The sequence below is a fragment of the Gopherus evgoodei genome, chromosome 2 (assembly GCF_007399415.2).
Source record: "Gopherus evgoodei ecotype Sinaloan lineage chromosome 2, rGopEvg1_v1.p, whole genome shotgun sequence".
Classification (NCBI taxonomy): domain Eukaryota; kingdom Metazoa; phylum Chordata; order Testudines; family Testudinidae; genus Gopherus; species Gopherus evgoodei.
Genome location: NC_044323.1, coordinates 41831624 through 41844226, shown reverse-complemented (window position 1 = coordinate 41844226; position 12603 = coordinate 41831624). Strand labels below are relative to the sequence as shown.

Sequence of the window (12603 nt, the reverse complement as noted above, 5' to 3'; positions counted from 1 at the left end):
TACACAAACAAGAGGCAAGGCCTCTGCATCTGGGAAAGTAAAAGCTGAACTACTCCAAAATTAGCAGTAGAGAGCCTCTCTCCTGCAGAAATTCCATCAGAACTAAGTGAAAAGAACATTAAAGCTGTACAGTTAAGCACTCAAAAGGTCAGGAAATGACAAAGTTAAATTTGCACATACAATCTTAATTCTACACCCTATCCTTCAATCTAATTATTACATAATTTCACAAGAAATAGAATTTTCTTTATAATTTTAGATACACACATGTAGCAACTTGTAATTCTTCATTCTTGAATATGTATACCACTTTTATTAGAATTATGTATAGTCCAGTATATTTTGGTTCATTTAAGTCACTGACTTCAATAGAAGCTGAAAGTGCTCTGTACCTCTGAAAAAGTCTGGCCACTTACTTAAGGTGCCTAAACATAGATTTAGGTATCTAACTTTACACATCCAAGTTTGAAACTCCTGTCTACATGAATGTGTGTGTTTAGAACAATTCATATTAAAACCACTGTTAAATGAACACAGAACTCACAACTCAAAGTCTCATGCAGTTTAATAAAGAGCTGCACTTCCTGTACCACAAATTACCGCCAAAAGGACAGCTTCCTGTTTTCCTCTTCTATTTAAGAGTTATTTCTGTTTGTAATTAGCTCTTGATTAGGTGATATTTTACATTCCCTCTTTCCCCCTTTATCTAAAACACCGAGGACCAGATTTTTAAAGGTATTTAGGTGACTAAAGATGCAGACAGACACCTAGTGGGATTTTCAAAATTGACCAGGCATCAAATCTCAATGGGATTTGGACACCTAGATGCTTTTAAAAGTCACATTAGGTACCTATCTGAATCCTCAGGTGCCTAAATACTTTTTGAAAATCTGACCTGAACCTCCAGTAGCGTGCTGGCCCCTGAACACCACGCTGGGACGTACAGTATTTACTTGGATCATAAACACTGCTTCCCGCATCTGATGGGTATCTCCCATTCAAGTTCTAACCCAGCCCAATCCTGTTTAGTTTAGGAAATCCATCAGGACAATGCTCAAGGTACAATAGCTCATATGATTAAAAAATATTAGAATGATCATGATACATAGTTAGTCCTTCTGTTACCATTAATCTGTCTTTGTGAGTTGTTTCTGATTTATACACACAAAGTAAAATATTAAGTAACTACATAGTGCTGGAGACTTCAGTCTTAGCTTCAAGTAAATAAAGGTACTCCGCTTGCATATAAATCTGTATAATATCCTATTTTAACAAGGTACTAAGTGTTTTTCGGAATGAGTATAATTTACAAAAGTAAAGCAAGTTTACACACTTTGTTCATTAAATGTGCCACTGGATTCTCAGCAGAAAGAAATATTTGCATGTTTCAAGGAAACATATCATCAGTCTCTACAAATGAACATACTATACAGTGCTCAATACCTATCTACAGCTTTTTTTCCTTTTCTTTTGCTGTCAGCAGTTTGAACAGGGCACTAATTAAAACCAGACCATCTGTTCTTTGAAAAAATATACATATAAATTCTTGTTAAATTTCCATTTTACCTTAGTGAACCTTATTTTGTTATAATCTCAAAACTTCATGCATGGAGGAAAAGCAAAAATACTACACACTGGTTTCAGTTCACAGGGCTGATCTGTACTCTATATTAATTCTGAATTGTTCATCTTTTTAAAAATGAAAGTAAATATATGAGATTGATTCTGTAGATATATATATCACCATAAACACCTACATCAATCACTTACAAACATTTTACAAGGATAATGCATGGTGTCTACTATTTTTAGTGCTAGATGGCATTGAACCCATGAGAATACTTTAAATGTACTTCTGAACCCTTCATTTGTAGTGGCTTCCCCCCCATTTGCCCAAATTGCATCATTAATGTTGTTCTCTCTGTGTGAGAAAATGTTTATACAACTTAGAATTTGAGAATACATAATTTAAACACTTCACATCTTCTCTTTGCTTCCATATACAATACCACTTTTGTGGCTTTAAAAGGCAAAAACAGTTAATTACGAGTTGTAATTTCAACTAATTCCCAACACAAAATAAACCCTTCCATTTTACTAAACAAATCCAAACTAATTTATTTCTGCAAACCTTGATAAGTTGTCCAATCCTATCAGTGAGTCACTATTTTAATTATACTGTACATTCTTCTAGCATTGAATATCCAGTGCTTACTGTTAATTTGGATACTAAGGGCCAGATTTTCACCAGTATGCTCCAGATCCATGGTGGGCAACCTGTGACCTGCTTGCAGCCCGTCAGGGTAATCCGCTGGCGGGCCGCCAGACAGTCTGTTTACATTTGCACAGCCACCTGTAGCTCCCAGTGGCTGCGGTTCACCGTTCCCGGACAAAGGGAGATGCGGGAAGCGGTGCAGGCTGCAGGGACGTGCTGGCTGCTGCTTCCCATAGCTCCCACTGGCTGGGAATGGCGAACCGCAGCCACCGGGAGCTGCAGGCGGCCGTGCAACTGTAAACAAACTGACTGGCAGCCCTTCAGTGGATTACCCTGACGGGCCGCGTGTGGCCCGTGGGCCCCAGGTTGCCTACTACTGCTCCAGATGCTCTGCATAGCTCTAGCAACACTCAGTTTCAGTTTTCACATTACCAAACAGCGTAATAAACCACTTGCTTTGAATTTACTGGTAACAGAACATTGTTCAAAATTAGGGCTGTCAAGTGATGTAAAAATTAATCGCGGGATTAAAAAAGTTAATTGTGCGATTAATTGCACTGCTAAAAATAATAGAATACCACTTATTTAAATATTTTGGATGTTTCCCACATTTTCAGATATATTGATTTCAATTACAAACACAGAATGCAAAGTGTACAATGCTCAGTTTTATAATTTTTTTTATTTCAAATATTTGCACTGTAAAAAAACAAAATAGTATTTTTCAATTCACCTAATATAAGTACTGTAGTGCAATCTCTTTATCATAAAAGTTGAACTTGCAAATGTAGAATTATGTACCATAAAACCCCTGCATTCAAAAATAAAACAATGTAAAACTTTAGAGCCTACAAGTCCAATGAGTTCTACTTCTTGTTCAGCCAAAAGCTAAGACAAACAAGTTTGTTTACATATACAGGAGATAATGCTGTCCACTTCTTGTTACAATGTCGCCTGAAAGTGAGAACAGGTCTTTGCATGGCACTGTTGTAGTCGGCGTTGCAAGATATTTTCATGCCAGATACGCTAAAGATTCATATGTGCCTTGATCCTTCAACCACTATTCCACAGGACATGCGTCCATGCTGATGATGGGTTCTGTTCAATAACAATCCAAAGCAGTGTGGACCAACGCATGTTCATTTTCATCATCTGAGTCAGGTGCCACCAGCAGAAGATTGATTTTCTTTTTTGGTGGTATGGATTCTGTAGTTTCCACAACAGAGTGCTGCTCTTTTAAAACTTCTGAAAGCATGCTCCACACTTCGTCCCTCTCAGATTTTGGAAGGTACTTCAGATTCTTAAATCTTGGGTGGAATGCTGTAGCTATTTTTAGATATCTCACATTGGTATCTTCTTTGCATTTTGTCAAATCTGCAGTGAAAGTGTTCTTAAAATGAACAACATGTGCTGGGTCACCATCCGAGACTGCTATAACATGAAATATATGTCAGAATGCAGGTAAAACAGAGCAGGAGACATACAATTCTCCCCCAAGGAGTTCAGTCACAAATGTAATTAACACATTTTTTTTCACCAGCGCTATCTACTTGGAAGCATGTCCTCTGGAACAGTGGCCGAAGCATGAAGAGGGCTGATGAATCTTTAGCACATCTGGAACAAATATTTTGTGACACTAGCTACAACAGTGCCATGAGAATGCCTGTTCTCGCTTTCAGGTGACATTGTAATTAAGAAATGGGCAGCATTATGCCCTGTAAACAAACTTGTTTCTCTTAGCGATTGGCTTAACAAGAAGTAGGCCTGAATGGACTTGTAGGCTCTAATGTTTTACATTGTTTTGTTTTTGAGTGCAGTTATGTAACAAAAAACCTACATTTGTAAGTGGCACTTTCATGGTAAAGAGATTGCATTACTGTACTCCTACGAGGTGAACTGAAAAAAGACCTTTTCTTTTGTTGATCATTTTACAGTGCAAATATTTGTAATAAAAATAATATAAAGTGAGCACTGTACACTTTGTATTCTGTGTTGTAACTGAAATCGATATATTTTAAAATGTAGAAGAGCATCAAAAATAAATTTAAATTGGTATTCTATTATTTAACAGTGCGATTAATTTTTTTGAGTGAATCGCGTGAGTTAACTGCGATTAATCAACAGCACTATTCAAAATATATTTTGTAAAAATACTGCAGGCTTATGGGAATTTTTTCCTTTTTCTCTAGTACTGTTCAAAGTGAAGAGAAAAGCTAATATAGATTTTTTTTAAGTTCTGCAAGTGCATTAAAAATCCCTTTTTAAAGTAAAAAAAAAAGGAATATTACACATTAAATACTTCTTTTCATTTTTTTTTTAAATTACCCTACTTTTCTGAGAAAAGTAGACAGGGAAAGTAAGTTACTTACCAATTTAGCTATAATGAGTGCATCATTCATTAGATCCAAAAGAGGAGTCTCTGTATGAATATTGTAGAAGGAATAGGCAGCTTTGAGGCTTTTATGAACAGAGTGGTGCATAACTGTTGAAGGTAACGTGTAGAAACTCAGAAAATCGGTTAAAATACCATTTGAACTCTGGGGAAGAAAAAAGTCATTGAATGAAGAATCAGCTTGTAATTAATTAGCTACAGTTTTAGCCTTCACTCTGTGCAGCAGATATTTTGGGAAAGTACAAATACTAGCTGCCAGAAGCCTACCTTTCAGGTGGCATGGCTATCAGCACTGCTCTATACTGCGCATTCATCACAACTTCAAAAATTCTCTTGGTTAAAATCAGACGCACGGAATTGGTGCCCTCAGAACATCTTAATTTCATAAATAGAAAGGCAGTGCTGGAGGGGACCTTGAGAGGTCATCTAGTCCATCCTGCCATACTAAGGCAGGACTGACCGAGTATACCTAGACTTTCCCTTGCACATTTTTGTCTAACCTGTTCTTAAAAACCTTCAATGATGGGGATTCCACAACCGTCCTTGGTAATCTGTTCCAGTACTTAACTACCCTTATAGTTAGAAACTTTTTCTAATATCTAATCTAAATATCACCTGCTGCAAATAAAGACAATTACAGACTCAATTATAGACTTTAAGGTCAGAAGAGACCAATATGATCGTCTAGTCTGACCTGCACAACGCAGGCAGCAGAATCTCACCCACCCACTCCCGCAACAAACCCTTAACCTATGTCTGAGCCACTGAAGTCCTCAAATCCTGGTTTAAAGACTTGAAGGTGCAGAGACTCCTCCAGACAGTGACCCGTGCCCCATGCTACAGAGGAAGGTGAAAAACCCCTAGGGCCTCTGCCAATTTGTCCTGGAGGAAAATTCCTTCCCAACCCCAAATATGGTGATCAGCTAAATCCTGAGCATATGGGAAGACTCACCAGCCAACATCCAGGAAATAATCCTCTATAGTAACTCAGATCCCACCCCATCTAACATCCCATCACAGGCCATTGGGCATATTTACTGCTAATAGACAAAGATCAATTAATTGCCAAAATTAGGCTATCCCATTATACAATCCTCTCCATAAACTTATTAAGCTCAGTCTTGAAGCTAGATATGTCTTTTGCCCCCACTGCTTCCCTTGGAAGACTGTTCCAGAACCTCACTCCTCTGATGGTTAGAAACCTTCATCTAATTTCAAATATAAACTTCCTGATGACCAGTTTATATCCATTTGTTCTTGTGTCCACACTGGTACTGAGCTTAAATAATTCCTCTCCCTCCCTAGTATTTATCCCTCTGATACATTTATAGAGAGCAATCATATCTCCCCTCAGCCTTTTTTTGATTAGGCTAAACAAGCCGAGCTCTTTGAAACTCCTTTCATAAGGTTTTCTATTCCTTGGATCATCCTAGTAGCCCTTCGCTGTACCTGTTCCAGTTTCTATTCATTCTTCTTAAACATGTGAGACCAGAACTGCACACAGTATTCCAGATGAGGTCTCACCAGTGCCTTGTATAATGGTACTAACACCTCCTTATCTCTACTGGAAATACCTCACCTGATGCATCCCAAGACCGCATTAGCTTTTTTCACAGCCATATCACATTGGTGGCTCATAGTCATCCTCTGATCAACCAATACTCCGAGCTCCTTCTCCTCTGTTACTTCTAACTGATGAGACCCCAGCGTATAATAAAAATTCTTGTTATTAATCCCTAAATGCATGACCTTGCACTTTTCACTATTAAATTTCATCCTATTACTATTATTCCAGTTTACAAGGTCATCCAGATCTTCCTGTATGATATCCCAGTCCTTCTCTGTATTGGCAATACCTCCCAGCTTTGTGTCATCCGCAAACTATTAGCACACTCCCACTTTTTGTTCCAAGGTCAGGAATAAAAACATTAAATAAGAGTTTGGTCCCAAAACTGATCCCTGAGGAACTCCACTAGTAATCTCCCTCCAGCCTGACAGTTGACCTTTCAGTACGACCCGATGTAGTCTTCCCTTTAACCAGTTCCTTATCCACCTTTCAATTTTCATATTGATCCCCATGTTTTCCAATTTAGCTAATAATTCTCCATGTGGAACCGTATCAAATGCCTTACTGAAATCAAGGTAAATTAGATCCACTGTGTCTCCTTTATCTAAAAATCTGTTACCGTCTCAAAGAAGGAGATCAAGTTGGTTTGATATGATCTACCTTTTGTAAAACCATATTGTATTTTGTCCCAATTATCACTGATCTCAATGTCCTTAACCACGTTCTCCAATTACTTCTTGTCCTACCTTCCTACGAACAACTGATCACTGTCGTCTTTTGTAACAATCCTTAACATATGTGAAGACTTATCAGTCTTCTTTTCTCCACATTTTTCCAGTTCTTTGGAAAAAGAAATTGTTTGCTTTTTGACAGCAATTTTTTGTGGAAAATATGTAGCATATTTAGATCAGCTCTAATGATTCACATTGAAAAAGTATACCAAATTGCAAGATAGTAGCTCAAAAGGGCTCTTGAAGCATGATAAGGGAGATGTCTAATTTTTTAAGGACCTCTGATGTAAAGTTCAAATATCAAATATGAGGATGTCTCTGCTGAGCTCTGTATCACAGAGATGAATTAATTATGGAGCTTAAGAAAACACCTCCAATGATTCTGCACAATCATTAAGGATGCTAGAAATGTTAATTCAGTGATTATGAGCTTTATTAAGGTTTCCCCTTTCATTTTGCTATGGTCTTAAGTACCAACATTTTGAATTTAAAACAAAACAAAGCCTTTGGCCATTTGTGCTGTGAAGGCAGCCTTCTTAACATGTAATTGCAATCTAACTTTTCTGTAGTTTCTTTCATCCTAAAAGGATTTCTAAGCACTAGCAAACAAATTTAATATAGTGACTAGCAGCTTTCAATGGAACTTAGGTTTCTAAGCTACACGGGTCATTTTGAAAATTTTACCCACAAATAATAGCACCAAGAGATGTGAACTTAAACTATTAAATTGAGTATCAGATTACATTTGAAGCAGCTTTATCCGATACTAGGACTCTCCATATAAATAGGTGCACCTGAAATCAGCTAAACAGGATTTAAATTTTGTGCTGGCCTGCTGTGGAGTTCCTATTTGACATCTGAAGGAATGACATCAGACCCCATTCCCATTTCCTCATCTCAGTCATTTTAGCAGCTCTCTTCTTGCTGGAAAAGCAGATTCGAATATTAATACTTATAATCAAATTGTTTTTTTCCCAAAAAGGGGTGGTGAAAAGCAAACAAGATTTTAAAAAACGTAGACTGCCTCCCAGATGGTCATTACTTACAGAGTTTTAGAATTCTTTTTTAAACAACCTGTTATATTACCACTGCAGTCCATACAGATGCCAAAAATAAGTGTTTTCTTATCATGCAATTAGAATATTAGAATGTACAATAATGTTTACCATTCTCTGTTTAATATAAAGAACAAAATGGGTAAACTATGTCAAGCTCCACAAATGCTACGATGAAAGGTTAAGTGGAGATCATGGCTCTCAATACACTAGAAAGCCCTCTTGTTTCTCATGGTAGTTATCTTGATGCCATCAAAACCCTAATGTCAATATAGCCTTACATTGAATTACCTGTGTAATATTACTGGGGAGGCAAGTGTGGAATTTACATATACCTCATTTACATTGTTAACCAATGTTTTTACCTCAACTACAAAAGTGTCAATAATATGATCCTGAGGCAGGAACCAGTGGGCTACCTCTTCTTCATCCATTACAGGAGCAAGATTAAATTGCTTCAAGTAACTGTTGATCAGTTCTTGCACTGCTTTAATGTCTTTTTGTTCCATTGGTCTCAAACCTGAAGTTTTTGTGGCCTAGTTACAATAAAAAGAAAAAAAAAAGAGTTTAAAGGAGGAATTTATTTACAAAATATGTGAAAGTAGGTTACAGAGCGCCCTCCATTTGCTATAGAATATTCATTATTAGCCTACTTTACTCTAGCATTATAATTCATTATGCCAATTTACAAACTGCCTTCAATCAATATTCCCTACCTTCTAATTACTGAGACAGTCTGAGGCACATCAATCTTTACATACCATTACTAGTACTACTTCATTTCTCCAGGGAAACAGACACTGCTGACTGTAGCGTAAACTGCAAACATAGTGCGTTTCTTTTTTAGTTTGATCATTACTTCTTTTCTTCTAAATTATTTAGGGCCCAGAAAAGACCCTGATTATCAGCAACTGACCAGAAGACAAAAATATGTTGGATGCCAAGTAAAAATCACTTTCTCTCCTGTGCTTATATTTGGTCAGCAAACATTTAACATGAAAATTTCCAGCTACTTTTACCCCTCCAAACTAGCTTGTTGTTTAAATTTTCTATGCAGACATAACCATTTTTCTACTCACGAGAAAGCCCTCCTCACATAAATTAAGGCCATTCTGGAATTACCAATCTACAGTACATTTTAGAAAATAAGATATTTTACAGAGGGACTTTATACAATGGAGAAAAAATATTTCTAATACATTGTAATTAACATTTAGATGTGTGGCAAGCAACTGAATCTTATTTTCTCCACCAAATTTTTTGTTAATTATCCAGCATGTTTCTTCATTAAACAAAGGTTCATTCTCTTTCAGAGCTTATCTGCCTCATCATTAAATGAAGTCATATAATGAATTTGTTTAATATGTTAGTCATTTTTCATGGTAACATGGCAAGGTCAAATACAGGGGGCCCAATTTTCAGGCTGGCTCTTACAACTTTTCCCCAATTCCAGCAAAGCAGTCAAAAAACTAGCTTAATGGATCCCTGAGGATGCCCCTTGTGGAAGACGGATCATTGAGTGGTGTAGAACTAGTGCAGCTGCCCATATAGGGAGTGTGCCTGCAGGGAAAGAAGCCTGGCTGGGGCATCCGTAAGTCCCAGAAATCCTCAGCTGTATCCCAGCTCAAGTGGCAGCTCTAGCCCAGGATTCTGAGCTCCTGGCAGAAGAAGGTATGAAAACAAATGTCTGAAACAACAACAACAGATTGGCAAGGTATGTTCCTTTTGGAATATTTTTTCCTCACTTTAAGTTTGTCTTTAAAAGTCCCCTATTAAGTAACTATATACTTGGAGAGTGAAAAAAACCCAAGAAGAGTTATTTAGAGTAACATTTTGTTAATATAATCACAATATTCTTATATGATTTCAAACAGATCTTCAGAGTAGACAGTAAAAAATACCAAGCGTTGTGTTGCTAACTATGCTGAGGCCCAGGCCACCACCACATCTTCACAGATGATTTTAGCTACACTAGTTAGATTAAAGCTAGTGCTAGGCCTATCTGAGGTGCAATCACATGTCCAATTACAGCACAGACATATCTTTAGGTACAAGCATCTTAAGATCTCTTGGCTTTCTGAGAGACATCGGCTGCTAAGTGCTTTTGTCACTTTTGAAAATGGCACTTAGGTGCGTTAGAAATTTTACTCCGAAGTTATTGTCTGTGTACAGTGCTGCATACATGTCCTAATCTCTTCCTAGGTGTGTTTCTAGGTCTTATTTCTCCCCTCCCCATACTTTATTTTTCTTCTATTGTAGTCTGTAACTTATGAATTAGAAAGATTGGTTAGAATAAGAGTTGTATATTTTCTAATAAACTCCATTCATTTATGAACTTTGTCTATATGAAAAAAAATAGAAATGCCACCAAACCCTATATCTGAAATATCTACTAGATTTTTAGCATCTAAAAATTATTTCAAATTTGACTAAAGTTAGACTTAGTTCTTTGGGCTTAAAAAATAAATTAAATTTAGTTATTCATTTTTAGGCTCTGCCAATTACTGCACTGCATACAGTGAGAGAGCATGTGTGCGCAGCATGGGAAGTGGGTCACACTGATAGCATTACGTACTGAGACACAAACAATGGACTCTGCTATGCAGGGGAGCATCTAGTATAGTGTTGACGCTATAAAAGTAATGAGCATCTGTGACATCAGACCAACCAATGATGGCAGACATGGCTGTCCAAAGGCAGGTAAGTCATTATGGAAAAAGTTGAAGGAGGCAAGGGGAGAGATTTTTATCCAAAGAAAAGACATGCACAGTACATAGCATTTCCTGAGCTACAATTTGCTGAAACAGTTCATCATGTGGAGAAAACATTCTCTGGCAAATTGGACTAAAATGCTTCTCAGCATTGCCTTATCAACATTTTAGGATTCTTTCTTTGTAAGAAATTCAGGTCATAAACTGTGAATTTCCTACTCCACTAAAAATGATATGTTAATTGGATGAAAAAATAATGGTATACAGTTGTAAAAAGTGTGTGTCTTCAGTTTGTGGTTGAATGGGATTGAGTTGAAGTTTACTTGGGGAGTTTTGAGAGTTTTTTAGGGTCTCTGGTATTTCTAAATAAACTCATCTACTCTTGTAACCCCTTTCCCAACGAACAAATATGTTTTTATATGGTGTAAATGCTTTCCTTCCAAAATGAAAATCTTGCCTTGTAGGAGACTGATGGAAGGGTATATTTTGGGCCTCACAATAACTGTGAGGGTTCTCTAGGCAGATACATTGCTTACATCGGGAAGTCTGTAGAGCTTCATTGTTCTTTGTAAAGTCATATTTCTACTCAAATGTGAAAATTTCACCTCTACCAATTTTCTAGGGTTCAGTGATCGATGCCAGTACCTGGAAATACAATTTAAAATACATGTTAATATAATTACTAATTTTAATAATATATGTTTTATATATATTTCATCCAATCCCTGCCTCCCAAAATTAAACAATTGCATCTAAGGGGCAATCCAATATTACTATCTATGGAAGGCTTGAGCAACAGCTAAACAGCCGAATAAAGTGTTGACACTACACCTTTTAAACTTGTTAATGACTATGGTATGGTTGACTATCATAGTTTGTACCCACACACATTTTTAATATTGAGATTAGTAATCAGGGCAACTTCACCCTTGTCATAGCCTTGGTTGTTTTCACAACACTCATTTTGCTCTATGGACAAGACCCTCTGCTTGTCTGTGTAAGCAGTTTTTTGGGAGGGCCTTCTCCTGCCAGCTGTCTCTATGATTGAACACCTTTGAATACCCAGCATCAAAGGAGGACAAGATTTCAGCTTTTAAAATTTAATCCAAAAAATTGCACAGAGCTTGGTTATCTACCACAAGGATTAAGTGCTGAGCCAACTCTACAGTGATTTGAACTTGTGGCAGCATAAGCAATATTGAATCCACTCCATGCAAACAAAGTTATGCTGAACTTTAGACAAAACTTTTCTGACAGTACAGTTCTTACATCATTGTAAGATGCACAACAAACCTCTCTTTCTCCAGAGAGGAGGCCCTACAGGAAGGTGTTTAAAAAGTAGTACTATATTATTCCCAGAAAACTCTATTCACCCAACCAGTCAAGCAATAGGTCACTTGAAAAAATTATGTACCGAAATATACAACCTTGTCATTGCTAGCACAGTTTCTAACAAAGTGCAGGCAGTGCCCCAAACAGAACTAGATTTTACTCCAAGAAATGTCTTTGTCCAAGGCATCACAAAGAAGTTGGCCATGTCCTCTGCATTAAAATCAAGTCCATAATGTTTACCAGACGTTTACAGGAGAAAAATGAACACTTTTTATTAGCTAGTTTGTGAAAATGACAAGGAATCCTCTTTAAAATGACCATCCTTGGGAGCAATGTTACTATGAACACCACCTAGGTTACCTGCATGTGGCCACAGGCTTGGGGAGTACCACCCCTGCAGTGTAAACTGCCTGAAAAATCCCTTCCAGGTTTACCCTTCTGGTTATTTCCCGAATCAGTACAGGTGCTACTCGTTTAGATCTCAATTTCTTGTGGACACAAAGAAAATTGATTTCTACCATTTTCTTCACACTAAAAGCAATTCAAACAACAAAATAGTTATAAAAAACTCACTAAAACATAGTATTATTTATATAGTTT

At 37.1% G+C, this 12603-nt stretch overlaps 1 protein-coding gene across 3 annotated transcripts in view; it reads right to left on the bottom strand.

Annotated features, from left to right (window-relative positions):
* The window catches only part of NMT2 (N-myristoyltransferase 2), a 53944-nt gene that overhangs the window by 6565 nt on the left and 34776 nt on the right, over positions 1 to 12603 (bottom strand). For 2 of the 3 annotated variants that reach the window (XM_030550470.1, XM_030550472.1), the window contains 4 exons: positions 12364 to 12534; positions 11208 to 11316; positions 8326 to 8496; positions 4585 to 4752 (listed from right to left, as the gene is read on the bottom strand). In XM_030550470.1, coding sequence (XP_030406330.1) covers positions 4585 to 4752; positions 8326 to 8496; positions 11208 to 11316; positions 12364 to 12534 — 619 coding nt within the window. The remainder of the gene's footprint in view (positions 1 to 4584; positions 4753 to 8325; positions 8497 to 11207; positions 11317 to 12363; positions 12535 to 12603) is intronic. The other variant, XM_030550471.1, reaches the window with a different exon arrangement.